This window comes from Balearica regulorum, chromosome Z (assembly GCF_011004875.1).
Source record: "Balearica regulorum gibbericeps isolate bBalReg1 chromosome Z, bBalReg1.pri, whole genome shotgun sequence".
In the NCBI taxonomy this organism is placed as follows: domain Eukaryota; kingdom Metazoa; phylum Chordata; class Aves; order Gruiformes; family Gruidae; genus Balearica; species Balearica regulorum.
This window is the reverse complement of record NC_046220.1, coordinates 20,269,251-20,296,861: the sequence shown is the minus strand read 5'-3', so window position 1 is coordinate 20,296,861 and position 27,611 is coordinate 20,269,251. Positions and strand designations below refer to the sequence as shown.

The 27,611-nt window shown below is 40.0% G+C and overlaps 2 protein-coding genes across 3 annotated transcripts in view; one reads left to right on the top strand and one right to left on the bottom strand.

The window, feature by feature from the left end:
- Nucleotides 1-8,394: 8,394 nt before the first annotated feature.
- Nucleotides 8,395-22,044, top strand: LOX (lysyl oxidase). Of its 2 annotated transcripts, XM_075741211.1 has the most exons (7): nt 8,398-9,595; nt 10,063-10,171; nt 11,455-11,592; nt 13,877-14,033; nt 16,342-16,437; nt 16,587-16,702; nt 18,217-22,044. In XM_075741211.1, the coding sequence occupies exons 1-7, from the start codon at nt 8,866-8,868 to the stop codon at nt 18,221-18,223; spliced, it is 1,353 nt and encodes a 450-aa protein (XP_075597326.1). In that variant the 5' UTR covers nt 8,398-8,865; the 3' UTR covers nt 18,224-22,044. The 2 variants fall into 2 exon arrangements, with proteins under 2 accessions (XP_075597327.1, XP_075597326.1); XM_075741212.1 differs by lacking the exon at nt 18,217-22,044 and having other exon boundaries at nt 8,395-9,595; nt 16,587-16,706.
- Nucleotides 22,045-26,368: 4,324 nt separating this feature from the next.
- The window catches only part of SRFBP1 (serum response factor binding protein 1), an 89,844-nt gene continuing 88,601 nt past the window's right edge, over nt 26,369-27,611 (bottom strand). The window contains exon 8 of the mRNA XM_075740068.1: nt 26,369-27,128. Coding sequence (XP_075596183.1) covers nt 26,941-27,128 — 188 coding nt within the window. The 3' untranslated portion in view covers nt 26,369-26,940. The remainder of the gene's footprint in view (nt 27,129-27,611) is intronic.

Genomic DNA, 27,611 nt, shown 5'->3' with positions numbered 1-27,611 from the left:
CCAAAGGGAAAACCACCATGGGTATTTTATTTGAGTCAGAATTGCTGAGTGTCAACTTTGTTCAATAATACACACAGCTGCATGGGGGCTTTCACATGTTCTAAATGTCACATCTGTTCAATGCAGCATTCTGTATTCAGGGCTGCTCTTCATATTGCAGTGGTGGCCAAAAGTAATAGTCAGACTCAGTGCCCTACTCTGAGCATCACTGAGCCTGTACAGAGGAAGCCATGGTGCCTGCACTGGAGAGCTTACAATCTGGCTTGAGAGAGGACATAACTGAAAAAAACAAGAGAGTACTAAGGAGAAAAGATGAGACCAAGACCATGTACTTGGATAGAATGAGAATATGAACAACAAACCATTTTTCAATAGGTTTAGTGTTTACTTCATCTTAAAAGGAAAGTAAATAAAGTCAGTTCTTCCCAAGATTCATTCCCAAGACTCAGTAATTAGACACTACTTTTTTTCAGTCTTCCTAGAACAGTTATACTTAGCTATGCCTACAGAAAGAAATGTTCAGCAGCCAAGAAATGCTCACTACTCCAGACTGTCAATTTAGGCAAACTGATGTATCTCCACTGTTGCATGTAAGCTGATTTGTTTCAGGACTGGAAATACACCTATTTTCCTAGAATCATAGAATGGTTTGGGTTGGAAGGGACCTTCAAAGATCATCTAGTTCCAACCTCCCTGACATGGGCAGGGACACCCTCCACTAGACCAGGTTGCCCAAAGCCCAAATCCAACCTGGTCTTGAACACTTCCAGGGATGGGGCATCCACAGCTTCTCTGGGCAACCTGTTCCAACTTCTCACCACCCTCATTGTAAAACATGTCTTCCTTATAGCTAATTTAAATCTACCTGCTTTCAGTTTAAAAGCATTGCCCCTTGTCCTGTCACTACAGGCCCTGGTAAAAAGTCTCTCTCCATCTTTCTTGTAAGCCCCCTTTATATATTGAAAAGCCACAATAAGATCTCCCTGGAGCCTTCACTTCTCCAGTCTGAATAACTCCAGTGCTTTCAGCCTGTCTTAATAGTAGAGGTGTTTCAGCCCCCTGACCATTTTCGTGGCCCTCCTCTGGATTTGCTCCAACAGCTCCATGTCTTTCTAGTACTGGGGACTCCAGAGCTGGACGCAGTACTCCAGGTGGGTTCTCATGAGCATGGAGTAGAGGGGCAGAATCACCTCCCTTGACCTGCTGATCATGCTTCTTTTATGCAGCCCAGGACATGGTTGACTTTCTGGACTGCAAGCACACATTGCTGGGTCACGTCTGATTTTTCATCTACAACCGTCCTCAAGTCCTTTTCCACAGGGTGGCTCCAAATCCACTCATTCCCAGATACTGGGGACTGGCCTGACCCTTGCATTTTGCCTTGTTGAACTTCATGAGGTTCATGTGGGCCTGTTCCTCAAGCCTATCAAGGTCCCTTTAAATGGCATCCCTTCCCTTAAGCGAATTAACTGCTTGGTGTCATCTGCAAACTTTCTGAGGGTGCTCTTAATCCCACTGTCTGTATCATCATTAAAGATACGGAGCAGTAATGGTCCCGATACGGACCCCTTAGGGACAGCCCCTTGTTACTCAACTCCATTTGGACACTGAGCTGTTGACTGCAATTTTTTGGATTTTGCCCTTGGTGACTCTGTATTGGCTGTCTCTAATTACCTCTCTGTTATCCATATGCATTGACATAGCTTCCAGGTGCATGCACCACATCTGTTTATGTAATCCACACAGAAAACCTTTTTCAGGGTTTACAGATGAAACTTTCTGCACGTAACTGTCTGATAAGTAAAATAGAGCCTATGTGTCTTAATAATATCGAACATTTGCTTGCCAATACCAAGCTAGGAAACAAGATTGAGTTGCAAATGTGAGGGTATTTATTTTAGAAACATCCTGCCCCCTGATCAGACATTTACATTTTGACAGCATCAGAAACAGCAAAACACTGCTGGAAACATCTGGGAGGGATTAAGGACTGACAGTTGCCTATGTTGACTGTTTTTCTGTGCGAACTTGGCTAATATAAGGTACCTATACCTCTGAACCTGCATCTCTATCAGAAGACCTTTTGTCAGGTAGGTGTCTGTGTCCTGTTAGAAGTAGATCTTGTTGTGGCCCATCCATCTGTTCCTATTCTTCCCTCATTTCTTTTTGAATGCAGACTGCAAACTGTATTTCTAATGTCTTTGATAATCACCTCTAAAACATTCTCTCTAATGCAAAGATGTGGAGGTTTTTGTTTGTTGTTTACTGTATACATATTTTTCAGTGAAAACAAAGTAGCAGACAATTAAAATCCTAGTCATAGGGATATGGGAGTTCCTCTGCCAATTCTTTATTACCTTCATCATTATCCCACCTTCTATGCATTCACATTTGCATTACTGATTGCTATTTTAATTGAGCCTTTGTATGTATCTTATCAGTATAACAATTCTCTTGCAATATCAATTATGAAAATTCACTTTGGGATTTGATAGTGGGCTCTTCTCTGATATTTTTCCATCAGATATTGAGGTTCCACAAAGAAAATTACCTGTCTCTGTGACAGCCTTGCAAATTCAGGGATGATTATGAAGACAAAGATATTATGCACTAGATGGAAAAAACCTATCAGATCCAGGTATATAAGAGAGTTAGGAAATATATCTACTTGTAAACTAAGCAACGTAGATATGAATGAGACACAATGAATGTGAAATTCCTTTATGCTATTTTTGCAAAGTTAGCTTTGTTTTAGAGATATTGCTTCTGCATGTCAAACTATATTTGATGAGATGTATAGTAAAATCACGTTCCAAAATTTCTGCCAACGTGTTCTGGTCTTACATTATGTTGGACAGTGTTTCACTTTGTGAAAGATTTACAAGGACTTCTCTGCTGAAGAGGAAAGGAAAATGACAGAGTTTTCCCTTCATACATAATGTGCTTAATCTCAGAACAGTCTGGTGAATGCCTCAATTCAAAACTAATTATTTTCTCAAGTCTTCCTCAGCTTGGACTTACTTGCTGGTTTTCTTTTGCTTTTGTGCTAAATACGCAGAAAGAAAGACTCATTTTGGAGCCTTGCCACAACAAAGACATGCCTGTGTATAGAACTGTTCAGCCAAACCTTTGATTTTTTCTGAATTTACTTAGGTTTTTGAGGTTTATCATGATAACTTCTTCTCAGTATTCAAAAAACTTCAATAAAATTAGGTAGTTGTGTTTGAGATGGTAGGCAGTTCTTGAGCACATGCTCTGCTTATGAAGACAATTCAGGACTGAACTCCCCAAACAAAAAAGTAATGTTTACACATGCACTGTACAAATCTACTTTTAATTTTATTAACCTTGTTAAATGAAAGTAACTGGTACCTATCACAGGCATTAATGCACAGACAGCGGGCTCTTTGAGTGTTTTGGATTTCTTTTTCTTTGTCCATGTCACCATACAACTTACTGAAATTAAAACAAACATACCTGGTTATATGACTGATGACAAGTTCTGCATACCATTGCAATGAATACTGCAAAGACAATACTTAGGGAAACTTTCATTACAGACGCTGACGTGTAAGAAAATAAATAACTTTGGTGGATTTTCAAATCTCTGACTGAATTTGCAGTAGGTGCCTATTTACCTATTTATCTTATTTTTTTAGAAATCTCACTTGTTATAGAAGCCTTTGGGAGACCAACAGAAAATAAATAGAAAACAAATAGAAAAGTTAGAAAACAATATTCAGAGATGGAACACACTATAAATTCAAGAAGGGAGACACTTTTTGTTTAACTTTCACTACAATCTTTTAAAAATCTGGGTTCGAGTAAGAAACCACGTACCTGCATGCTGTGAAACCATTCATATTCAGCTTTACTAACATATCAACACTTCACACTTCAAAAATACTGCTACTAAAACCTCACTGCAAAACCCTGATTTGTCAAAAAACCCATCAGAAGGCTTTTGTCTTCAGGTCTCATGCAAGAAAAGAACAACAGATATCTCAGGTCCTGTAGCTGCTTTTCTTGATAATGTTGTCAGATCCTGTAGAGATAGACAAGTGTGCTTAATTTCCTTAACTGGGCTTAGATATGTGCAATTCAGTAGTTCCACCCAGAGTGTACAAAACAAACTATGAACTCAGTTCATAATGCAGATAAACCCAAAATATTTGCTAGGGGCCGGGTGGTATTTTGGCTGATAATTTTCAACTGAGGAGATTACCTACTAATAAAATTCTAACCATTTTCTTTCTTCAACAAATTGATAAGTTCAGTAAAGCAACAAAAATCTATATGTTCCTTTATAAATTCAGAGCAGAAAAAAAGTCTGAAAGTTTACTTTGGCACTTCACTTATGGTGAAAGAAAGCTGCCTGATTAAAGACTTCAAAATCAGACCTAGAAATGGTAGCTAAATTTAACTAGATTAGCTTTTGTGAAAATAAATTCTTACATTCTGCTCCAAAGACTACTGATGTCAGAAAAAGTCTATAACCCTAGCCTTTAATTACGTTGGTTTGTTAAAAAAAAATAAAAAAATCTCATTACAGACCTGAATCTTAAAATACTAAGTGTTCTTAGTTTCTAGTGAAGTTCACATACTGTAAAGAATATCTTAACATCTTAATTGCAACTATTAAGGGGAATTCATTATAATTAGGAACCGTTTGATCCAATGCATTTACCAGTAAGTTTCTAAATAAATACCTGGGCCTGCTATAATATGTGCTTCAGAAAAATCCAGTGTTCAAGTGCACAACAAAATTACCCAGTTTTGAATATTTGAATGCAAAACCCAACAAGTTATAAAAATAATGTAAGTAAATCTGCAAATCAAGATACATTTGAATAATCTAGATGCAACTCAGTGTTTATGTGAACAGAAAAATCAGAGTATGTTCCTTCGTCTGCTGAAGCATAACTTGGATGAGTAAACTTTTCTCAGATATAGAAAGCTGAAACCAATCACTACTCTTCAAGATTTTTCTCATAGTGACTTCTCAATAACCAGCCCTTCAATCCCAAACAAATAAATACCAGCTTCAAAGAAATGTACTTAGCACGTTAAGTTTGTCTAGTTTTATGTTAGGATTTGCTAGTTATTTATATTTCTTGCTTCACATATGTCACTCTAGCTAAGCATCCCAATTTAACATTAAACAAGAACACATATTAGCTATCCTATAACAACAATTTTAAAAAATAACATTAAAAGTAACAAAGAATGTGATTGGGATAAACCATCTGTCATTTAAAATAAGTTCCCCTTTTCTACACTATCACACTTTTTTCATCCAGGCATTAAACAGTAAGCTTAGAGAACCTGAAACTATCTTAGGACATGTACTAAGACATGCCAAATTCAAATATCTTTGGTTGTGTTTGGGGTTTTTTTCTTTTGGTTTTTTTTTCAACAACAGGTAAATCTTTTTCCATTTTCGACATTCACAACTGCTGTTAATAGTGGTGTACACAAAAGGAGGTCTCCAAATACTACACATGCCATCAAAGACATTTTTCCATTTGTAACCTTTGACTGAGGACTGTGACAATCTACAAGTTAAATTTAAACATAAAATACCTCTGATCTCAGGTTTTGAGAAATTACTGTGATTACTTACAGATATCTGCTTCAATTACTGTCATTTTCTGGTGAGAGAAAATTTAATTTCTTGGTTGATATAGACTGTATTTATTTCTGTAGGTGGTAGAAATCAAAATCCCCAGTGCAACAAGTACCCAGGCATACCAGTCATTCCAGTCAAAAAAAGAGAAAGAGGTAGGCAAATGCATAAATAACTAAATTAACTGCAATCCAGTATCAGAACTGGGCTTTAGAAAGAAGCTTAATACCAGAGTACTCAACAGTGTTCAGGGCATTTTTAAAGCAATCACAGTACCTGGCTTGCTTACAAGACTTTTTTAAGGTAGTGCAGAGATTTTTCACCTCCATACTTCTGGTCACAGATACTGGTGGGCTTTTTGATGGTCTAGACAGATCCGAGGTATAAAAGCCAGGTATAATTGGGTAACCTGTGAGGAGAGGAAAGTAGTTGAATGGGCATAGGCACCTAATGATGACTGAAGGACGTGACTCTCTAGGGATGCTGATAATGCTTTTCATGCTTTATGAAACCTAAATTCATTGACAAATAAAACTCGTGCTATGGAAAAAATGGCAAACAACGTGAATGGCTGCTAAAAAGTCAGGACTAGCCTCAGCTATGCTTTCTCCAGTTTCATGAAAAATAGTTACTTAATCAGGCAAAAAAAAAAAAAAGTGGCTAGAATCCCACTGTGTGGAAAAATTGTCTAATATCACACATTGGGAAACAACCTACTGTTTGTAACACTAGTAAGATTTAGAGGACGATTAGAAAGACAGAAACCTCATTCCTTCGGTGTTGTATTTTCCCTATCTTCAACCTTTCCATTTTACTCAGTCTTTACTTAGTCACTGATTGTTCCAGGCAAACTCTTACATCGAGAATAATATTTTCAAAGCCACAATGAGAAAGATCAGAGGGGATGGATGAACAGAGTGGATGAATGAGCAGTCTGCAAATACGATGAATAAGAGAACCCAAACCCAACCATCTCTGTAGCAGGCTGCCCAGACTAGTACTAACTGGCGTGTCAGGCACAACCTGCTTGTGGAAAGACATGAGTTACTCGTTCTGGTTGGGGGCCCAGTCCAGCAGATGCTCCCCACCAGCCTGGGGCTGGCTAGCACTGGTAACAAACACCCACTTTGCTATTAGTGGTATTCCCAAGTAAGAAGACTTTGCTGTCTTTGATGCATACCTATCCTGTGCTCCTTGGTGTTCTCCAGATTGGGAATTTTTACAGTTAATTGCTGATTTCCCAGTGATTTTAACCATCTCAGTTGTTTGGGTGACTGCAGGGAAGTGAACAGTGCATAAGTCAGTCCACTAGGCTGCACACTTGTCTGCAGCACTGGTCTCCTGAGGTCAAGAGCAGAGCAAGCAAGCCTGGCTTGGTGAGCAGCTGGTACAAGGCACTGGCCACAGCCTCTGACCCACCTCTCCACAGGCATAACTTTGACTCCCAGGATGGCACCACTGATTTTAGGGGCTGTAAAGATCTACTACAGCTACTACTAATTGGATAGCAGCGTAAATCAGCATTCACAATCCATCGCAGCCACAATGCAGGACTGCATTTTGCAGGATTTTGATTATTAAGTGTGAACCCTTTGAAGTAATATACAACTAAAATAAACTACAATACAAAAAAAAAAAAAAAAAAAGTAAAAAAAAAGTCAGGAGAACTGTATAAAGACCGTAAAAATGCAGTGGCAAATATCTGCCTGACCAGTAGTGTGTGGACTGGCAACATGACCTGGGGTAGCTGGGAAGTGCTTTGCATCTGCCTCACGAGGGTAAAAACTTCCAGCCTGGGCTGATTGTCTTTGACCGGAATCGCTTAAGAAATATCCTCACCACCAAACTTTTGATGAAGGAGAACTGTTGTGTATTCTCCTCCATTCCTTTGCAAGGATTCATAAGCAAACAGCCGTTGGAAAAATACACCCAAAAGGGGTTTTGGCTGAAATCCACGGACCTTAATTCGTTTGCCTCGCTGGGTGATTTGACTTATCAAAACACAGCGTTGATGAACTCTTGTAAAAGCAGGAAAAGGAGGCAGAGGCTTTCGGGCCACAGACTGCATCTCTTCTCCAGCACGATTTTGGGGAGACACTGCCCGAGCCAGGTTTATTTGTTCTGGTGACGGGGCTAAGCCTCTCCCATGTGAAATTTCACTTTTCAATGAAAACTTACTCCGGGAGGAGCACCGCCAGTATATTTCTCGTGTGACTCATACGCAGAAAACCCAAAAGTCAATAGTCAAGAGTTTATTTGATGGAGGTTTTCTCCTAATTAAGAGGTCATTAAGGGGATCCGACTGTTACTCAGCGCTGAGACGAAGGTCCCCAGCAGCTGGTCCAGCCCGGGAGATGTGCCGGCCAGCAGATTTTCCAGAAACATGTTTCCTCTCTCGCTAGCGGCCCCTTCCCCCTCCCCGCCACCCCGTTTCTACTCTCTCCAGCGCTGATGAGCTAATAGCATTTTTCCTTTGCATACTTTGGCGCTGCCCCACGGCATACTCTGGCAGCCTACGTGTGTCTGAGCGCGCCCGCCCGCCGCAGGCTCGGCTCGGCGCGGCTCGGGGCGCGGGGGGAGGCAGGCAGGCAGGGAGGGAGGAAGGGAGGGAGAGGAGGGAGGGACGGATGGAGGGAGGATGGGGAGCCCTCGCCGCCTCCCCCCCCCCCCCCCCCCCCCACCCCGGCCGCCCCCGCGCGGGGCGGGCGGCGGCGGGCGGGGGGCGGCCGTGGAGGAACTGTCAGGGCCGCACGTTTCCAGCCGCATTACGTGAACAAATGGCGGGGGCGCAGCCAGCCCAGCCAGCGGGGCTTGTGTAACTTTGCGAGCGTGCCAGCAAGTTTAAAGTCCCTGGTCTCTCCTCCTCCTTCCCTTGCTCCAGACACCAGCGCGGGCCGGAGGACGATGAGAGGCTGATTGTTTGCTCCGGCTCCCATTCGCATCCCCTCGCCTATAAATACCGGGGAGAAGAAAAGCCGCTCCCGCCGCCTCCCCCGGGCCGGGTTTCCTTGCCGACGGCCCGACCTGCACGATGGCACCGCCCGTGTGCCGCCGCGCCTGAGACCCTGCTGCCCGCCTAACCCTTCCAGAGGAGCAGCCCGCACCCCCCGGCCTCCCCACACACACCCGCCCCCCCCCACACCCCGCCCCATCCCGGCCAGGAAGGCGCCCCTCGCTCTGCGCTCGCCCCAGGTTTCGCCCGTTTCTCTCCGCCGCCGGCACCCAGGAAAGCGGAGAAGATGCATTTCGCGCCGCCGGGGCTCCTGCTCGCCCAGCTCCACGCGTGCATCTACTGGAGCTGCCTGTGGCCCGCCGGCTGCCAGCAGCCGCCGCCGCGCCACGACCCCCCGCCGCCCCCCGCCGCCTGGAGGCAGCGGATCCAGTGGGAGAACAACGGGCAGGTGTACAGCCTGCTCAGCCTCGGCTCCCAGTACCAGCCCCCCCGGCGCAGGCAGACGGCGGAGGCGGCGGGCAGCCCCATCGTGCTGCTGCGGAACAACGGCACGCTCCCGCGGGGAGCCGCCGCCCGAGCCGCCGCCGCCGCAGCGCAGCCCCAGCCCGCCGCCGGCAGTCGGGGGGGCTCCGGCGCACGGCACTGGTTCCAAGCCGGCTACCAAGCTCCCTCCGGGGGTCGCGCCGCCGCCGGGCAGCGGAGCCAGGGGCCCGCCACCCCCGCGGCCGCCGGGGAGGCCAGGGGCGCCTCCGCGGGGGCGTCGCGACCCAGCGCGCCCACCAGCCCCGCCGGCGGCACCGGGACCGACGGCAACCGAAGCAGCACCGGGACCGGCAGCCTGCCTCCCCTCAGCAGCTTCAGACCCGGGCGAGAAGATGTCATGGTAGGAGACGACCCCTACAACCCCTACAAGTACACGGACGATAACCCCTATTACAACTACTACGACACCTACGAGAGGCCCCGCCAGGGGAGCAGGTACAGACCCGGCTACGGCACCGGCTACTTCCAGTATGGTAAGAGCCCTCCTTTCCCGTCCCTTCCCGCCGCCCCGGCCCCGCCACGCCGCCCCGCTCGCTCCCGCGCCCGCCGGTGCCAGTGCGGCGCGTCCTGACGGGATGCAGTGCGGGGATCGGCGGCCCTGCCCGCCCCTCGCTCGGGGCAAAACCGGGCCGGGCAGGCGTTTGCACGGTTCCCGGCCCGCGGGGAGCCCGGTGCCGGCAGTACCCGCGGCTGGGGAGGGCGGCGAGCTGCGGGGGGGCACGACGGGAAGCCCACCGCGGGGTTCCGAGCGTCGTGCTTGTGATGCGGTCTTTGAGACAAGCCGAAGGGCCTCAAAGGGAGCAAAAGGGAGAGCGAGCTTAATGGGGGACAGGGGTCCATAGCAAAATGAGGTCTCCTAACTACTGGGATGGAAGCCAAGTGTTTGCAGACGTGTCCTGGGTTGATCTTGCTGTTATGTGGTTGGTTTGATGAACTGCAGGTCTCCCAGACTTAGTCCCGGATCCCTATTACATCCAGGCGTCCACATATGTCCAGAGGATGTCCATGTATAACTTGAGATGTGCTGCTGAGGAGAACTGCCTGGCAAGGTAGGCATCGCCCTGGCTTTTGCCTGTTCACTGTGGGTTCTTGTGCTCCTGCACCCACCACAGAATACCTGAGGACACGGTGAAGGGTGGAGAAAAGTGAGGCTGGAGGGCCCGAGGAGCCATAGCCCAGTTCATAACTTTCTTCTAAGCCTGGCAGATGGTAGGGTGTGCACATAAGAAAACGAGAACACCATGTTAGAGAGACAAACTACAGATGATCTGAAGAACCTACATTTTGTGAAAAGTTATATTCCACATATCTGTTATCAGGCTCATTTGAACATAGCTGAATTTTGCAAAATGGAGGCACCTAAAAAACCCCATTGAATCTGCTGATTTTCATCTCCCTCCGCTAATCCAACCAGATCATGTTCTATTCCATTTAAAAAACCACCCTATTCTTAACCAGCACAAGTTACTATCAAAATTATAACATTATAATTGTTTCTGGGCCTATGCCTTGTAATGTCTCTTAAGACTAAAATCTTCCTGAAAAGTGTTTCAAAGTCTTTTATTGGGTTGAAATAACAGCTTTGCTATGAAGTTAGGTCCTGTCCAGTTGGCAAAGAGGGATTTTTCCTGTTTTGTTTGGAAAGAAATCAACATGGCTGTTTTTAACCATTTTAACTGTTTGATACCTTATCATGCAAACCAGATTTATTTATTTACCAGCATCATTAATTGATGTCAGACTGTTTCCAAGGTCATGCTCTTTCTTCACTTGCTGGAAAAAGAAAACATGGCTTAAGAAGAAGTATTTTTAATGCTAACTTTACAGTGAAGACTAATGGAAATGTTCTTGCTGGTTATAAATTGATTAAAATATTCCAGTATTTAAAAGACTGTAGATAATAGCTATGTGAAATAGGAAAATATAGCCTAAGGCATATATATATATAAAAATTATTTTACAACAGAAACAAACATCTGTTGTGTGATCTTACATATACAGTGAGTTATTTTGTTAACAGCAACTATTGAAATTGCATTTTTGGTACCAGAGTAATTTTACAGCTAAGTGGTGATCTGCTTTGGAGACAGACGCAGAGAGTCAGTGATCAAACTCCTGTTTATATTATTAGAAGCAGATCTGAATCTTACTCAGGTCTTGGTCTGACACCAGGGACTCCTGAGCACACCATGTGGAATTCCTGTGCGTCTCTAATGCATGAGCTTTAAGGGGACTGAAAAGATCTGTGCTATCAGTTACTTCTGAGACAATATAAAGTGTTTTTTAAAGTGTTTATTGCATATACTTATGGCTGGTTTTTGCATTATTACAGCTCAGCTTATCGAGCAGATGTTAGAGACTATGACAACCGGGTGCTCCTGAGATTCCCCCAAAGAGTGAAAAATCAAGGCACATCAGACTTTCTACCCAGCAGACCCCGTTATTCGTGGGAGTGGCACAGCTGTCACCAGTGAGTGAAGTCCTCAGTATGGTACCTTGTAATTATCTTTTTCACTAACAAATTGTCACTTAAAAGGCGACATTTTCTAAAGCTGCAGTGAAGCAAGGGGAAGCCATGGGGAAACTTTAGCATTTTACTGCTGCTTAATTTTATGGTAGTGGTAATTACTCTTTGTATAGCCACATGAAACCAAAATGGATATGAAGCTTATCTATAAGTATAAAACTCTTACAAGTATAGATTCATTATAAATACAAGTCTCAAATCAGTTTTGACAGTGGCACCTTCTCCCTTTCAGTATATTTTACATAGGTTATAGTCCAGTTACATTTAACTGAAATCAGTAAATAAAAGTCCAAATCATGTTAAAATAACTGTGGAAACCCTAAAATGTACATTTGCTAGCATGTTCCCTATAATACATTATTGTAAACGTTGACCCATACTTCTTGACCTGAATTTCAAGGTTAAGACAAGCAATGGGCTGGTCAATATGGAAAAGAGAAGATACTGGGTTGACTGATTCCATTATCATGTCATGATAGCTTCACATAGCAGTATTGCTCTATAAATAGCAAAATTACTGGAAACCTGGCAAGGCAAATGTGGTAGAACATTTTCAACATTTTGGGAGCAGGTAACACTGCAAACTTGTGTTTTTTCAGAAAATTCACCTGCAACAGTTTGCTGGTTTGTTCCAATTTTCACTATTTCATAGCAGGACCAATTGTAAAATACTAGAAAGCTTACCTCTCTTCCACCTTACTTAAAATACAATTCTGCTGTTATGGGTACATCAGTGATAACTTAATATTATTCCATTAAAAATATGTGTAATGTGGGCTTGATCTAAAGGCCCCTGGACTCAATGGAATATTTCTCTCTAGCTTCAGAGGCTTTAAGCTTTGAATGAAAAATCAGTATCATTAGAAAAAATTCTTTCAAAAACCAACTGATATTACTAGTTTATAAATCTTGTAAGGATGAAAAAGCTAAAAGTAAATCAAATCAAACAAAAAAAGCCTCCATAAATGCTTCAGTTAACTGCCACCTCTGAAAAAAACACCACCAAAAAAACCAACCAACCAACCCTTTGTGCTTACAAAGTTGGTAAATGGATGAAATGGATAGATAACAATTGAAATCTTCCATTTGTAGAGAAGCAGTTTCTTACTCTGCCACGACAGCCTAGCTATCGCTATCCAGATGCAAAGTGTCTCTGATGTTGATTCAGTTCTTGGACAGAAAATACATTGCCTAAAAAAAATAAATGCATGTCTTGTGATCATTTCCATGACAGTGAAACAAGCTCATTTGGAAATGAACTACAACTGCCAATTAGTTTGGCTAACCATCGGACTTCAGTGTTAGTCATCATTATCTGTGGACCAGTTTTAGTGTTCTTGACATGCATGCTTGTGAGACTTGTGTGCTCCTCTTTGTTTTCACAGTACGTTTGAATTCTGTTTAATTACATCTTTTTCATATACCTCTTGAGCTGAAAGCATTCATAAGTAACAGCAGCCAAAAGCGGCACTGACGAAGTGCGGGTAGAGAGTACGAGTTTAGTTTTTCCCAGTGTTTGGAAAAAGTGAAATTACAAGAATAATAAGTGTCCAAGTCATAGTAAGAGCTGGAACTCACTTTGTGTGAGAGCAAGAAAATGCATCACTGTGCCTAGATCAAAAGCATACACACTTTTGAAATAGAGACTACATTAAGTGTAAACTACAAAAATTGTTGACATCAGATGAGCTTTGCATTGCCAGTACACAGAGTCTGATTTTTTCATGCAGATTTTGTTTTCACTAATGGTATGAATGTGAATTGAGGGCCATGGAAATGTGAAAGTAAATTGTTGGGTATTTGCTAGCAAGTAGCAAACTTTCCTGGAATTTATAGTATGTAAGGTAAGCATTCCTTGCAAAACTCTGGCTAAAGGCAGTTATAAGATGTACAATTCAAATATGAGCTCTTTAATATTTGCTATTGTTATTGGAAAAGAGCTAAAACAGGAAATTTTGGAAAAACAGTGCTGCTATGGAGTCTTTCCCTTAAATTAAAATCTGTTATTTATTTATAGAAGATGGCATTTTTATAGTCATTGAAAATTAGAACAATGTAAAGAAAACTTAATTGAATGGCTAGTGATAGGAAAATATACTAACACACAAGTTCTGTGTAATAAAAAAAACTTGGCCAAATCTAAGAGAAGGTAGATCAAATAGGAATATGTTAAAATGTTATTGACAACATCTGATCCATCTCTAACAATGTATATATGGTTTAACAGACATTATCACAGCATGGATGAATTCAGCCACTATGACTTGTTGGATGCAAGCTCACACAGAAAAGTTGCTGAAGGACACAAAGCAAGTTTTTGTCTTGAAGATACCTCCTGCGATTATGGATATTATAGACGGTACGCATGTACAGCGCATACGCAGGTAAGAGTTGGTTTGGAGACAGTCAAGTTTCTTTTCCCACCTAATTTATCTTTGGATATTATAATCATCTGATGCTTTAACTTATCTGATGCCCTAACTAGCTCTGAAATTCTCCATCACAGAGGCCAGGATAGCAACTTGGAGACTTACAATTTACTTAAAATTTATAACTGTGAAATTTCTAATTTGCCCAGGTGCTGCTAAATGTGTCTCATTAAAATGCAGGGACACTCATTAGCCTAGTATCACTGGTAACTGAACTATATGAAAACACACCACAAGTTCTTGTGGTTATGGGACTGGTCAAGCAAGCCAAAGGGAACCCCAGACAGAGTCAGTAAAGAAGTAGTTTCCAGTATCTATCCCCCACAAACCGCTTGGTGGTGTTCCTGACTGGTCCCAGAGACCATAGCTTGTATTTTCTCCCTTGCAGAGCATGAAGCTGCAAGGTGCTGAATTCCCTTAATGCTTATAGCTACTGGCTGTAATATAATGGAATGTACCATTGTGATATTATACAAACCTATGATGGACTTCTACCTTGAATATTGCATGGAGTTCTGGTCACCACCTCAAAGCTGCTACAGAAAAGCTTAAAAAACCAAACCAACCACCCTCAGGAGAACAAGGATGATCAGCAGCGTAACATGGCTACCACACCAAGAGATTTCATAGACCATTTGGAAAACCAGAAATAAAACCAAATCTTGAGTGGTCCTGGATGGAAAGAGGAAATTGTTCATATTCACTGTTTCTCACAGTACAAGAATTTAAGAATATCCAAAAGAACTGTCAGACAACACCTTCAAAACAGAGAGGAGGGGTCTTTTGACACATGAATAAAGTACTAAATTCCTTGTCATAGGATGCTGCAGAGACCAGAATTATCTACATGGGTTCATAAAAATTTAGACAAAGTAATGGAGGCTATTAAACACAAAAATCTGATGGTACCCCTGTCTTAAATACAGTTAAATGCCTGGTGGAAGGACTTTGCCTGGGTAAAGGACATTACACACCCCATTTCTTATGTTTTTTCTCCTCAAGCATCTGCTGCTGACCACTGTCAAAGGCATGACACTAAGCTTGATGGATCTGTGGTTTAACTCAATGTTTAACTTGTTTCCCTTATTCTGCAGTTTTTAATCTACGAGGTAGTTATTTTATCACAGAGAAATGACAGCTATGCTTCACTGGCTGACGTGTCCACATTTGAATTTTAAATATAATGAATGATCTGCAATACATAAAGGCTTTGAAGAGGTTTTATAAATATCTTTTTCCCTTCTGTAGACTATGACATCTAACTAAGCAACATATTTTACAGCTGGAGTATTTGTGTCACTAGAATCATGGCTGTGTCAGCGTTTCCACTGGAAGCCCATATTTCAGGGGTTTGTAATTGGACTGTAAAACTTTCCTCCAGCCTCAGACTTGGCACATACACGTGATAGTCTGAGCTGATCACCAGCTGGGCCCAGGGGGAATTCCTGTAGGACCTGGGTTTTGTGCACTTTGTGTGTCACCAGATCAGCTTTGCCTACAGCAATCTGTATTGGCCATAGTTAAAGACACCAGATTTGAATGACCAATACATTCATATGTGGAGATTCTTAATGTTCCTAACAGCAACAAAGTTTTCAGAAAAGATTAATCTGGAAGAAAGGCTACATTTTCAGTTCTCTCAGATTTTTCTGTCACCATTTGCCCAAGGAGACGCCATTTCTGTGCAAAACACAATGCGAAAATGGCTGTAGACTCTACTGTTTAAAGATGGCACTTTGGCAGAGTACATCTATAGGAAAAAGTTGCATCATTTCTAGGGGTGGAGACAGGTTCCAACATGGTGATCAAATTTGTACTCAAAGACCTCAGAAGCTATTTACTTGAGATTTACAGATATTTAGGTCCAGTCTTTGATCAGTTCTGATTTTATATTTTATATTTTATATTTTATATTTTACCTTTTGTAAAGAACAGTGCTTAATAGCATCAACAATATTTACATAAAACGAGTACTGTAACAAATGGTAATAAAATACAGATAAAATATAGATATCTCACACTATCAATAGCATAGGTGTTTCTTATGCTGTAGTAATACAGTGCTGTCTATGAAAGTGATATGTGAGACTTGGGAGTTCTAGTTTAGATATTCAAATAAAATGCCAAGAAAAAATAAACCTCATTTCCTGCGGTAATTTTCTTAGTGAAATGTGATGGTTAATTGAACTTCAGTCTGAGTGTCCCTAATGACTGGAATGTTACTATTCCTAATGATTTTTTGACATCCATCTCAATTTTTAAGGGACTGAGCCCTGGCTGCTATGACACTTACAATGCCGATATAGATTGCCAGTGGATTGATATTACAGATGTGAAACCTGGAAATTACATTCTGAAGGTAAGGGTATTGAGAGTGGAGAGGCTTGGTGGGTTTTTTTGTTGTTGTTGTTGTCTTTAAAATAAGCAAATTGTATGCATATGTCCTTTTGAATGTAAGTTTTCAACTCAAACCTGGAAGTAGACAACACTGTGCTTTTTCCCCTTAAGGTGAGCGTAAACCCCAGCTATTTGGTGCCTGAATCTGATTACTCCAACAATATAGTACGCTGCGATATACGCTATACAGGCCACCATGCATATGCCTCTGGCTGTACAATTTCACCGTAAGTACATTCCTTTGTCTTTGCAACTGTTTTATATTCATAGTACTAAAGTTGACAAACAGATTTGTGAAGCTTAGAGATTTACTTTGTATGGAAGAAATAACTCCCACCATTAATTTTAGTGATAGCAATTTCTTCAGTATGTTGTTTCTTGGGTTTCAGGATCTAGTGTGTTAATTCAAAATTCAGATGGTACTTTTCAAAGGTCTTTTTTGGCAGGAATGATGGGAGCAGTTGCTTTGCTGTTGATAACTGCGTAACTTTCAAATCCTGACCTCTGGTAATTGAACTATTTCCATAAGGCTGACTTTTAAAAATTAGGGAGGCTTGAAAAAACAATTGTAAGTGAGAATTTTGCTCTTGCAGTTGTACCATCATGATATATAGCACTTTCAAAATTGCTGCTAGTGTCTGGGCTGCTAGATGGCTCATGCCTTCTTTGTATTTGCACTAAGCCCTTTCTGTGCTCATTCAATGCTCATTTATAGCATCCACACAGAACTGTTGAGCAGTTACAGAGCTCTTAAAACATTCTGCAAAATCCCACACATGCATGTTACTTTGCTGCTGCTGCTGACACAGCAGCCATCCTCCCTGAAACAGTTCTTCCAGACACACTCCATTTACAGTTTGGCTTTTTAAAAGTTTAAACAATGCCTCATTTAGGCCTTTTAATTTTTTTTTCCTCCAAAAAGGCAAATTCATTTAATTAATGTTCTCGCAGTAGATCTACTGTAGCTTAGTATCTGTGAAACACACACGCACACAAAGCAATCAGTCTTCTGTAACACAGAGGTAAGCAGTTCTAAGGATAACAGTTGCTTATACAAAATATTTATTAAGTGGTTTCATTTGGTTAATACTCAGGAGTGAGTATTAACATTATATAGAGGTTCATGTGAGATAAATTCCAGAGCAGTAAATGAAAAGTAAAATAAATGACCAGTATAGTCTGCTATATAGCATAATTGAAACAAACATTACTGAATTAATGTGACTATTACTTAAATAGTGTTTAACATATTAATCCCTTACTTTGTATTAGGAAACCAGTAGTTAAATAAGGCTAAAATGAGAAATGTTCTTTCACGCCCTGCAAGTTTAATGGCTTCAGCAAAATCCTCTATTTGTTCTCGCTGTGTGGTGGTCAGACTTGCAGGAAACGGAGGAGAAAGAACAACAGGCGTCCTGCAGGTCATGAGCGATCGTTTTTGGCAGACCTGTGTCAGGAGCTTATAAAGCATTTCTCTGTAAGAGGATTGACTAATTGGTACTTCTAGGAACACGGTTTCTGCTCACATTCATGTGGAAGGGAAATTCATGTGTCACACCTTTAACTTTTAGTCTCCCCATCTTACCTCTGTAAATGTTACCAAGTACATATATTCATGCAGGTGAGGAAACAAAATTTCTGTTATTGTTTGTTGACTTGCTGACAAAAAGGTACTTAGCAGATATACTCTTTTTCTATCTACTTGGCCATCTGCATAACATTGTTTCTTTTCTTTTGACAGATACTGAGAAAGATGCAAGAAAATGGATGAGACGGTGCTAAACGTTTTGAACTGAAGTATCATTATATAAACTTCAATAGGATGTAAACACTATAGAAACAAAACTACAGAACATACACGCATACACCCACATGCCTTATGTGATTTTGAAGCACTTCAGCTGCTTCTCAACCAAATCTGTAACTGGATTTTAAGCATTTAAATTGGCATTACTTTTATTACTGTTGAAATGTGTGGAACTGGTGATTCATGCACAGATACTTTAAATTTTGAAAGTCTAACTCATTCACAGAAACACGAGCATTTCTTAACGCCTGAAAATTTGGAGTTTAGGTGATAACAGACTTCAGTGGGAGTATTACTGGTGAATGAGTTGAACGTATTTTAAAAGGTAGCAAAAATTTATGTAACGTGAATTAAATAAAATGCAATAGAAAGTACTAATGTCAGCTATCTCAGAAAATACCAAAATGAAAAAAAAAACAGATTAAGAGTAATGCTACAGTACCATTAAAATAAAACTTGCTAGGACACGTTGATATGAATGAGAAAAGTATGTTCATTTTTCAAGGAATATTAACATATAGCAGAGAAATACATATATATATATATATCAGTTATACCCCTGCAAGAAACGTTATGTTTACATTTTTAATACATTAGAAGTTTTTCCATTTTCTTAAGTAAAAAAGCAGATGGGGTTTGGAAAGAAACCTTTCATCTGTGGAAATGAATTAAAGAACTTATCCACCTTTCTATGTTCAAGAGATTTTTCAAGGTGGGGCTTTTAAAAGACTTCTGCAAACTTAAAGTGGATAAAAATAAATACCTGTCAAGAAAAGGGCTCTTGGAGATGATGAAGAGTCCCTGATGTAGTCATCTGTGAAAAACATCCAACTTGAACAGGTTAACCATCAAAATAATCCAGGCAATTAACTCAGGTGGCACCACAAACAGAAGTAGGTCAGACTCCAACAAAATGTTTTTATCGTGAAAAAGCCTACTACGTGCTTCCCCCTTAAGTACTGTATTTGACTTTTAAAATGTATATCTCAGTATGCAAACAATGAAGTTGAAAATATACTATATATAGAGGGAGAACAAAAGTCAATGTATTTAACATCCTACTTTAGGCTGTTCAGGAACCAAATACAACATTGTTAAGGGGAAAAACTTCCAGCCCAAATTAAAAGTTTTTGCTGAACTGCTTAACTGGTGCTGGGTACACCACTCCTCCTCCCATCCCCAAATTATTTTGCTTTTACAGTGCACCCTGCTGTAAGCTACAGTAGCTGTGATTTTGTTTTTAAACTGTGAAATAACATATCACAAGGGGATCTGGCATTTTTTTTCAGAACATTTCTGATCATGTAAAATGAAGGATCTACTTTTGAAACAGAGGGACCTAGAAATATTGATTGGTATTGGTTAAGTTTAATCAGCAGTTCAAAACACCAAATTAAACATGGAAAGCTCAATATATTTAGAAAAAAATTGAAAAATACATGTGCTGTTCAGCATAGTAAAAAAATTAAAAATCTGAGGAGTATAGGGAGGTTTTATTATCTTCTGACTATTAAGAAGACGTCAGGCAGTATTTGGAAGTATTTTATGCAATAGAACCCTATGAATTCAATGTGGAAGTTTTATGAATTGTAATATCCTTTATGGATTAGTTTGTTCTTTACAACATATATTTAAGCTTATTCCACGATGATGAAGTATTTCCACCTTAATCATAACTTAGTTACAAATACTTAAAAAGAATCTAAGAACCAGCAACCAGTGATTATTACCTGAGACTGGGAGTGGGTGCAGAATGAATACCATTTATACCTGCAGGTCCCTTTTTGTTTGCGGAGAGATCCATTTTAGCAATCAGTCACAAGTATGGGCAATGAACAGAAGCAAAATTTGGAAACTAGATTTATTAGAAAGCCATTTATTATATATGTCTGCAAAAATGAGGCTCTGTTTAAAGCCCAGGCTTCTGAAATCTCAGCCCAAGGAGTTTTTTTAAGATTAAAAGGTGTTAAGGGATGCAAGTGCATTCACCTTTCTATAGACTTAGGTCAAAACTTGGGTGAAAGTCCTGACAGCAGCTTGGGCGATGGACACAAAAGCTACTGTAACGGAAGCTAGGCTGTGGGCACGGGCTGCTTCCTGGTAAGAGGTTGTGCTCGTACCTCATTGTGCCTGATGCTGAATGTGGGATAAGAGAGCACTAACTGGACACGGAGCAGCCACAGAAATTGAGTTTATCCCTCGGCTTACGAGGCAGTAACCTGCTCACATGTCTGTACCCAAACTTCTTGCAGAACTCCACTGAAGTCAGCAAGGAGCCAGAGGACCTTGAGCATCTGTGTAGGTGGAGCAAGTCGTAATACTGGACTTAGTCCTTTCAGTGGGAATGGCCTGGTTCAGAAAGGTGTTGAACGTCATAACTTTGAATATTGGGGATATTGTAGCTACAAAAATGTGGCTTTTTTTCCGTAGCAAAATATTGTATTTGTTTTGAAATGTGTGTTAAGCAACATGACAGTGATGTACAATAGCACAAAAATTGCCTAAGATAACATGAACAGTCTATTTAGAAAAAGAAAGGATTTTAGGATTAAAAAAAATGAAGGAATGTGACTTTAACTTCCCCTGTTTAACAAGAGTAAATCACAATGCAGTAGAGGTAGAAAAGTTTATTATATAGCATGTGTATAAGTAGTTCTAAATAGGGGAGTGCCAACCAGTATTTTCAGTATCTTGGCTCTGCAGTTTTGACCCAGACACCTTAACTTACTTTTTTCATACTGGAATATATTTATGAGATTACGTGCATTTTTGCTGAGAAACATTTATAAAAACTGTTTTGATAAAAACTTACTTTATACAGCAAATTATACTTTAGAATCCTTTCTACCAGACATTGGGCTTATTCCCATCATCTTTGAAAGGCATCTTGCCAATGGTCTCAGTGGGAGCAAAATCAGATTTAAATTTTGTGAGAATTCTAGTATGAGTTTGCTGTCTTGCAGTCTTTAAATTTCCTTTGAAAAGCCAAATCATAAAAATGTGTGTGAAGCAATTACCTCCCACATTTCAGATCTTTAGATAAAATTGCACATAAGAACATATTGTATGTCAGGCTCATTACAGGAGGGGTTTGTTATATATTTTTTTTAATCCTGAAATACATTTGATATTTGCATATTTCTAGACAAAAGTGTAACAAAAATGACAGATTGGTCACCAGTAGAACCAACATATTGTGTAGAAGATGTTTTTGTGTTAGTAAAAGTCTACTCGTTTTCTCTCTGCTCCAAAGTTTACTATGCAGTGTCGAATGAGTGCAAACACCAAACATACCTTCCTGTAGTCAGTCATGCATTGTTTGCAGTCTACTCATTCAAAACCAGCAGGGCGAATTTCATAAATGAGACATTAGAAGGTGGTTTATCCTGTGTCTCACATTTATGCCAATAAGGCATTTTCATTTTCTCCAAATCCTAAAAGGTGCTGAAAGATTTTAACTTGAATTAAAACCAAAGAGTATGTTATTGGGAGGTTTTTATTATGCAACTAAATGCTACAGATACAGTGAAATGCCACTTGTTTTTGCAACTTTTTTGAAGGTTTTTCATTATTTCCTTCACTTTTCTTCCAAGAGTCTTAATTTCAATAACTTTGCATCTTTATCTGAAGAGCTCTAATTTATAATATTCAGGCACTAGCTTTGTATTCTTCATTGCACTTTCATATTCTTGTGTTACATGCCCGTATTATGGTTGCAAGTTTATGTGAAAATGACTTGAATAAAATGTTTCAAGCGTTCTACTTGTCGAAGTATGATACTTAATGCATAGGACAAATCCATCTCTCTGTGAGAAAGCTTCAATTAAAGTTGTTATGTCTGTATGAAAATGAGGACGATTCTGTCACACTGACATGGTCTCAGAAAAAATGTCACAACAATTTAGAAACAAGCAAGAAAAAGTTGCAAAGCAGGATAAATTACCTCTTACACTACACAAAGGCTTAACATCTGAAGGCATAACAGGACGAGGTATGGTTCATCTGGATACAAGATTTCATTACCATTTTGGCTGTCTCTCTAGGAACAGGAACTTGGAAACCACTTCCAGAGTTTCTGCTCCAAACCCTTTACTTTCATGGAAAGAACATTTGAGCAGTCCACGGTAGGAAGTCAACATACTCTAGAAAACTGACTAACACATTTAATACTCAGATACTCCAAAAAACATTTTATCCCATTATTTACATTCTCTGAGTACAAACCAATGTCCTGCTGCCTCTTCAGTCTGTACACTAAAATGATGAAGTAGGCTGAATTGTGAAGCATTTCTTGTCCCTTCACCAAGGGATTAACACAGAAGAATATGGCTAAAAACTTTGGAACGTTAACTTCAGTAAGAGGTTGTCAAACACTTAAATATCATCTAATGGCACTCTTGGCTTTCAGTAAATGGAGACAAAACTGATGTAGTATCTTCTAAAATTCATAAAATAAATATAGAATTATTTCAGATATAAACAATGTTGTGATGACATTTCTATAATTTATTTAACAAAATTATTCCTGTACTACATATTAGAGCTAAGAGCTTCAAACTGAGGATATTCCTCCAAGTGCTATTCCCAGAGCGCAGAACTTGGTGTGGATCAGAATCCATACAAATACAAAAATGCAGTTAAAAATGCATACAATTATTGCAGTCAGTCTATTCAAACTTAGTGAAAATAAAGCATCTCCTAGTTTCCAAGTATCTTCTACCTGCTATTGTACTATTTCATTTTCACATTAGATCACCTGCCTAGTATCGTAAAATGATCTATCACCAGTCTGCAGTTAGAAAGCAGCCCAACACTTTCAGTTAAGAAAGTACTGCTGTAACTGAATTTTCATTCAAGCCCTATTTCTCCTGATCTCATCAGTCTATAAAAAACAATGAGAGAAATATTTATGCCTGTTTGGAAATCTTCAAACTGGTGCTATCAATAGTATACTTGTCTTCCTTGGGAAAAAAAAAAAAAAAATCACATCTAAACTAATATTGACTCTCTTAGAAGATACTGAAAAATCCAATATTGTTTTGTCAGTAAGTCTGAAGTGAAAAAATTGTGAACTTGAAGCACTTTAGTAGTATCTGACAGTATGTACCCTGCCTGTGAACATTTATTCTATGGAATGGTACTGAATTGGAAGGTATGGTTCTCAAGGCTTTTTAAATCTAATCATTACAGAATGAAATAACTTTCCATATTACTATAAAATTAAATTGGTATACTTTGTGAGAGGTCTCTCTCTAAACAGTCTTACAGATATGTGTATTGGGTCTGGCTGAGATGGAGTTAATTCTCCCCACAGCAGCTCCTCAGCCAGACCCAATACAATATGTTAAAATCATGTGTACACTGAAAATGTTATAGTGAGGAGAAAATGTTCTGAATGTTATCAACAACCTCCAGGCAAGTTAATTGGTTTTATCAGTTCACAAAAAATTGGCCAGTTGCACCTAAAAAATATTATCAAGTCTCAACCATCACTACTCCTTTGTATAGTCCATTAAGGCTGTGATCCAGGTGAGTCACTAAGCACCAGCTAAAAGTAGTAGTAACCCATTAAAATATGAACCAATTTCAGTAACGTAATCTCTCTTCTCTCATTCATGTTCAGTGAGTTATCTTTTTTCTCCAAAGTAAGAGCTCAGAAGTGTTTTTGAAGACAAAAAAAAAAAAAAAAAAAAAAAAAAACCACCAAAAAACCCCAAAACCCCAAAACACCAAACATGTTTTGATGTCAAGCTTCCTTCAGGAAGAATTCTATGGCCACAAATTACAGCTGTAAGAATTGAGTAAGAAACTTGCTCAAATGCCAAGATAAACCAATGCTCCTAGATCTCTAAGCACATGCAAAAAAGCATTTTAGAACATAAGCTCCTTAAAGAGTCTTTTTTCTCCCCCCAAAGCTATTTGCAATCTTTAACTTTTTGGTCTTTAATGTGAATCAACTCTTAAAATAGGGTGCTCATCTGCTAAAAGGAAGGTAAGCTGTCCACAAAAAAACTGTATTATAGCTGATGACATCTACCAAAAGAAATTTTTCTTGCCTTTTATTGGAACCAGAGAAGTCACAGACCAAACATTTCTTTGGCATAGGATTTATTTACTTATTTATTTATAGCATTAAGGATTAGCATTTGCATGTGGAGAACTTAAAGAGTTTGTATATAGCAGGTAAATGTGTGGCTTTTTCTGCAAAATATGATCCTTCCCTACAAAACCACTGTAAACATGTTTCCATGTTTTATTTTGATGCTGCTGGCCTTAAATGTTGTTCCATATGGTACAGTAAAAATAACAACAACAAAAAAAACCACTGGGAAATTGAAGGTTATTTGAATTTCTAATTCCTCTGAGTGGCGATGCCATTCGGGAAGATAATACCACATATACTGACGTTTGTTTAGGAGGCTAAAAAGAGAGCCTAACCGAGTGGGGGAAAGACATGCTTAGATAATAAACATAAAATGGACCAACCAGAATGTTTAGCCTTCAAGAATTTAACACAGGATGGGAGCACGGGCAGAAATTGCTCGGCTATATACATTAAGATACAAAGTCTGCAGGAGAGGTGGCCATACCAGCAACAGAGTAACACCACATTAAAAAAACTAAACTTCTTCCTAACATTTGACTCTAATTAGTCATCCCAAGTGGAATACACTGAGGTATTACACAGTGACTACACATTTTAGACGCATCCCATAACTTCCCTGTGGAGTCGCTGATGGTTAGGGAATCATTGCTTGACTCCGTCCTAAGTAGTAGAGGTAAGAAGAGACTATCATTTAGGTCAAACCCACTGTCCAAGCAGGGTCACCTCGAGATGGTTACCCAGGACTGTGTCCAGTCAGATTCTGAGTATTTCCAAGGATGGAGACTCCACAATCTTTCTGGGCACCTGTGCCAGTGCTCTGTCACTCTCACAGTGAAAAAAGTTCTTGTTTAAGCAGGTTTATTGTTTCTTGTATCCGTACCTATTGCCTCTTGTCTTGCCACTTGGTAGCACTGAGAAGAGTCTGTCTTGATCTCCTTTACACTCCCATTTCCCTCTTGTATTTATACACATTGACAAAATCTTGAGCCTTCTTCTGATCAGCCCCAGCTCCCTCAGCCTCCACTCATATGTCATAGACTTCCAGCCCTCAGTCACCCTTTGCTGGACTCATTCCAGGCTGTCCATGTCCCTTGTGTACTGGGGAGCCCAGAACTGGACCCACCACTTCAGATGTGGCCTTACCAGTGCTGAGCACAGGGCAAGGATGACCTCCCTCATCCTGCTGGCAACACTCTAAAGCAGTCCAGGACGCTTCTGGCCTTCATTGCTGACGCATAGAAAAAGACTGTTTTTCATAAGAGCGTAATACATAGGAAGGACTACTACACCTTAAGGGACTACAGATTCTGCAAGTTTAATAGATTTAAGAGCAGACAAATCTGCAAAACAGAAAGCCACTGAGGATTATTAAACTCAATAAGCTACAATATCACAAGATATCACTGAGCTATAAAATGGAAGCTTGACATGTTGGAAGTTGTATGATATATTGTATGCTTCCTCTATCCTTAAAGCATTCCTTTTTGACTACTGTTGAAGATACTAGGCTAGATGGACCTTTGTTTTGATGCAGGGCTATTCTTAGGCATTACAAAATGCTACATGAATTGTACAGTGTATTATCTTACACCCACTGCAGTAGTTTACCAAGTTTCTGAATTAATTTGATTATGAAAGACACAAGATTATGAAAGGTAACTATATTTAAATAAACAACTTTGTTAAAGATTAATTACAAGCTCAGAACTTGTTTCAGTTAAGCAGTAGGAAAAGCCCCTGAAGAAAAATACAATGAAGATTTTACCTCATATCCCAATCAAATGAACTTCTAAACCCAAGCTGCCACTTAAAAGTCCAATGTTTCTTAGTGTACAAAGATCTTTCATTTATTCAGCATTCTTTCAGAAAGTGCAAGACAGACATGCTGAAGCACCCAGATATATCCACCAGGACAATAGTATTAAAGACACTCTTTCAGTTCTTCAAATTGGCAGTATAATCAAAGAACAGAGATCACAATTTAGCAGGTCTATATTTTGTTATCTCCAGAATTTTTCATATCATGCATACTACTGATTGGCTTTTCCACCTACCTGAGAGATTCATGAATTTGTGAAGTCTGTTTAAGAATCTTTTACTTTTTCTCAGTTAAGATGTATTTGATAATATAGTCCTAGGATCATCACCTCAGTATCTCTCTCTTGACATCCAAGTCCTCATATAGTTTAAAGTATATTTTTACACAAAAAAACAAGCTCCAAAGAATCTGCACTATTCCTACAGGGCACAAATCATGGTCCTAAGAAGCTTCATTCATGTTAAGGTGTATTTCATAAATGGTGACACTACATATTGGGATTTGTGAACCAACACCATATGACCATACATTAGGTAACAGAAAACACACTGAATAAATGAAGCAATCTTCATTATTCACAGATGGCAAGTTCTAGCAGTTGCTATTTTATAGGTTGCAAAGGATAAGAACAGTATAACAAAAACGTTCAAACAGTAGTTGTTACTCCATAAGAAAATACCACAGGATGCAAATCTGCATGAATCTTTTTTAAAAATCTCAATTTGCACACAGTTTAGTCATCAAATTTAATCTTTTTCCCCTGGAATGCTGTAATTTGAGACATTTGTTCCCGGCGTCTCCTGCTTGCTTCCCATGAAGGATGAAGAGGCTGCTCCAAACGTGGTTTCTTATTGTCGCATTTAATACCTGCAACTTTTGCAAATGGTTGCTTCTTGAACTGTGGTTCCTTTTTAAGAAGAGCTGTGCAAGAAGTACAAAATAAAACATTCAATATATCATGAACTTTCATAAAAATATGGTAAAACTATCCTGGGATTGCAGTTATTTTCAAGAATTTCTTAATGAGTGTCCTGGTTCTGGCAAGGATAGAGTTAATTTCCCAAGGAGCCAGGACAGGTGAGCCAAGCTGGCCAGGGGCTATTCCATACCATGTGACAGCATGCTCACCATCAAAGGGGGCTAGGCGTGTAGAGGAGGGGCAGCGAAGTTTCAGCACAGCTGAGTGTCTGGTAGGTGGGTTGGTCATAGGTGGGTCGGTCGTTGGATCGGTAAATCGTTCTCTGTTATCACCCATTGTTACTATCTGTTATCAGCACTGTTGTTGATTGTTTTTCCCTCTCCCTTGTTGTCCCAGTAAACTGCCCTTATGCCAACCCTTGAAGCTTTTGCCACTGGGGAATGAGTGAGTGAGCAGCCGCGTGGCGCTCAGCTGCTGGCTGGGCC

Bases quoted from the DNA above. Each gene is read 5' to 3' on its own strand.
- LOX (XM_075741211.1), top strand. From the start codon at position 8,866: ATGCATTTCGCGCCGCCGGGGCTCCTGCTCGCCCAGCTCCACGCGTGC. The intron at 9,596-10,062 runs GTAAGAGCCCTC...GATGAACTGCAG, and splicing joins CACCGGCTACTTCCAGTATG to GTCTCCCAGACTTAGTCCCG. The intron at 11,593-13,876 runs GTGAGTGAAGTC...ATGGTTTAACAG, and splicing joins GAGTGGCACAGCTGTCACCA to ACATTATCACAGCATGGATG.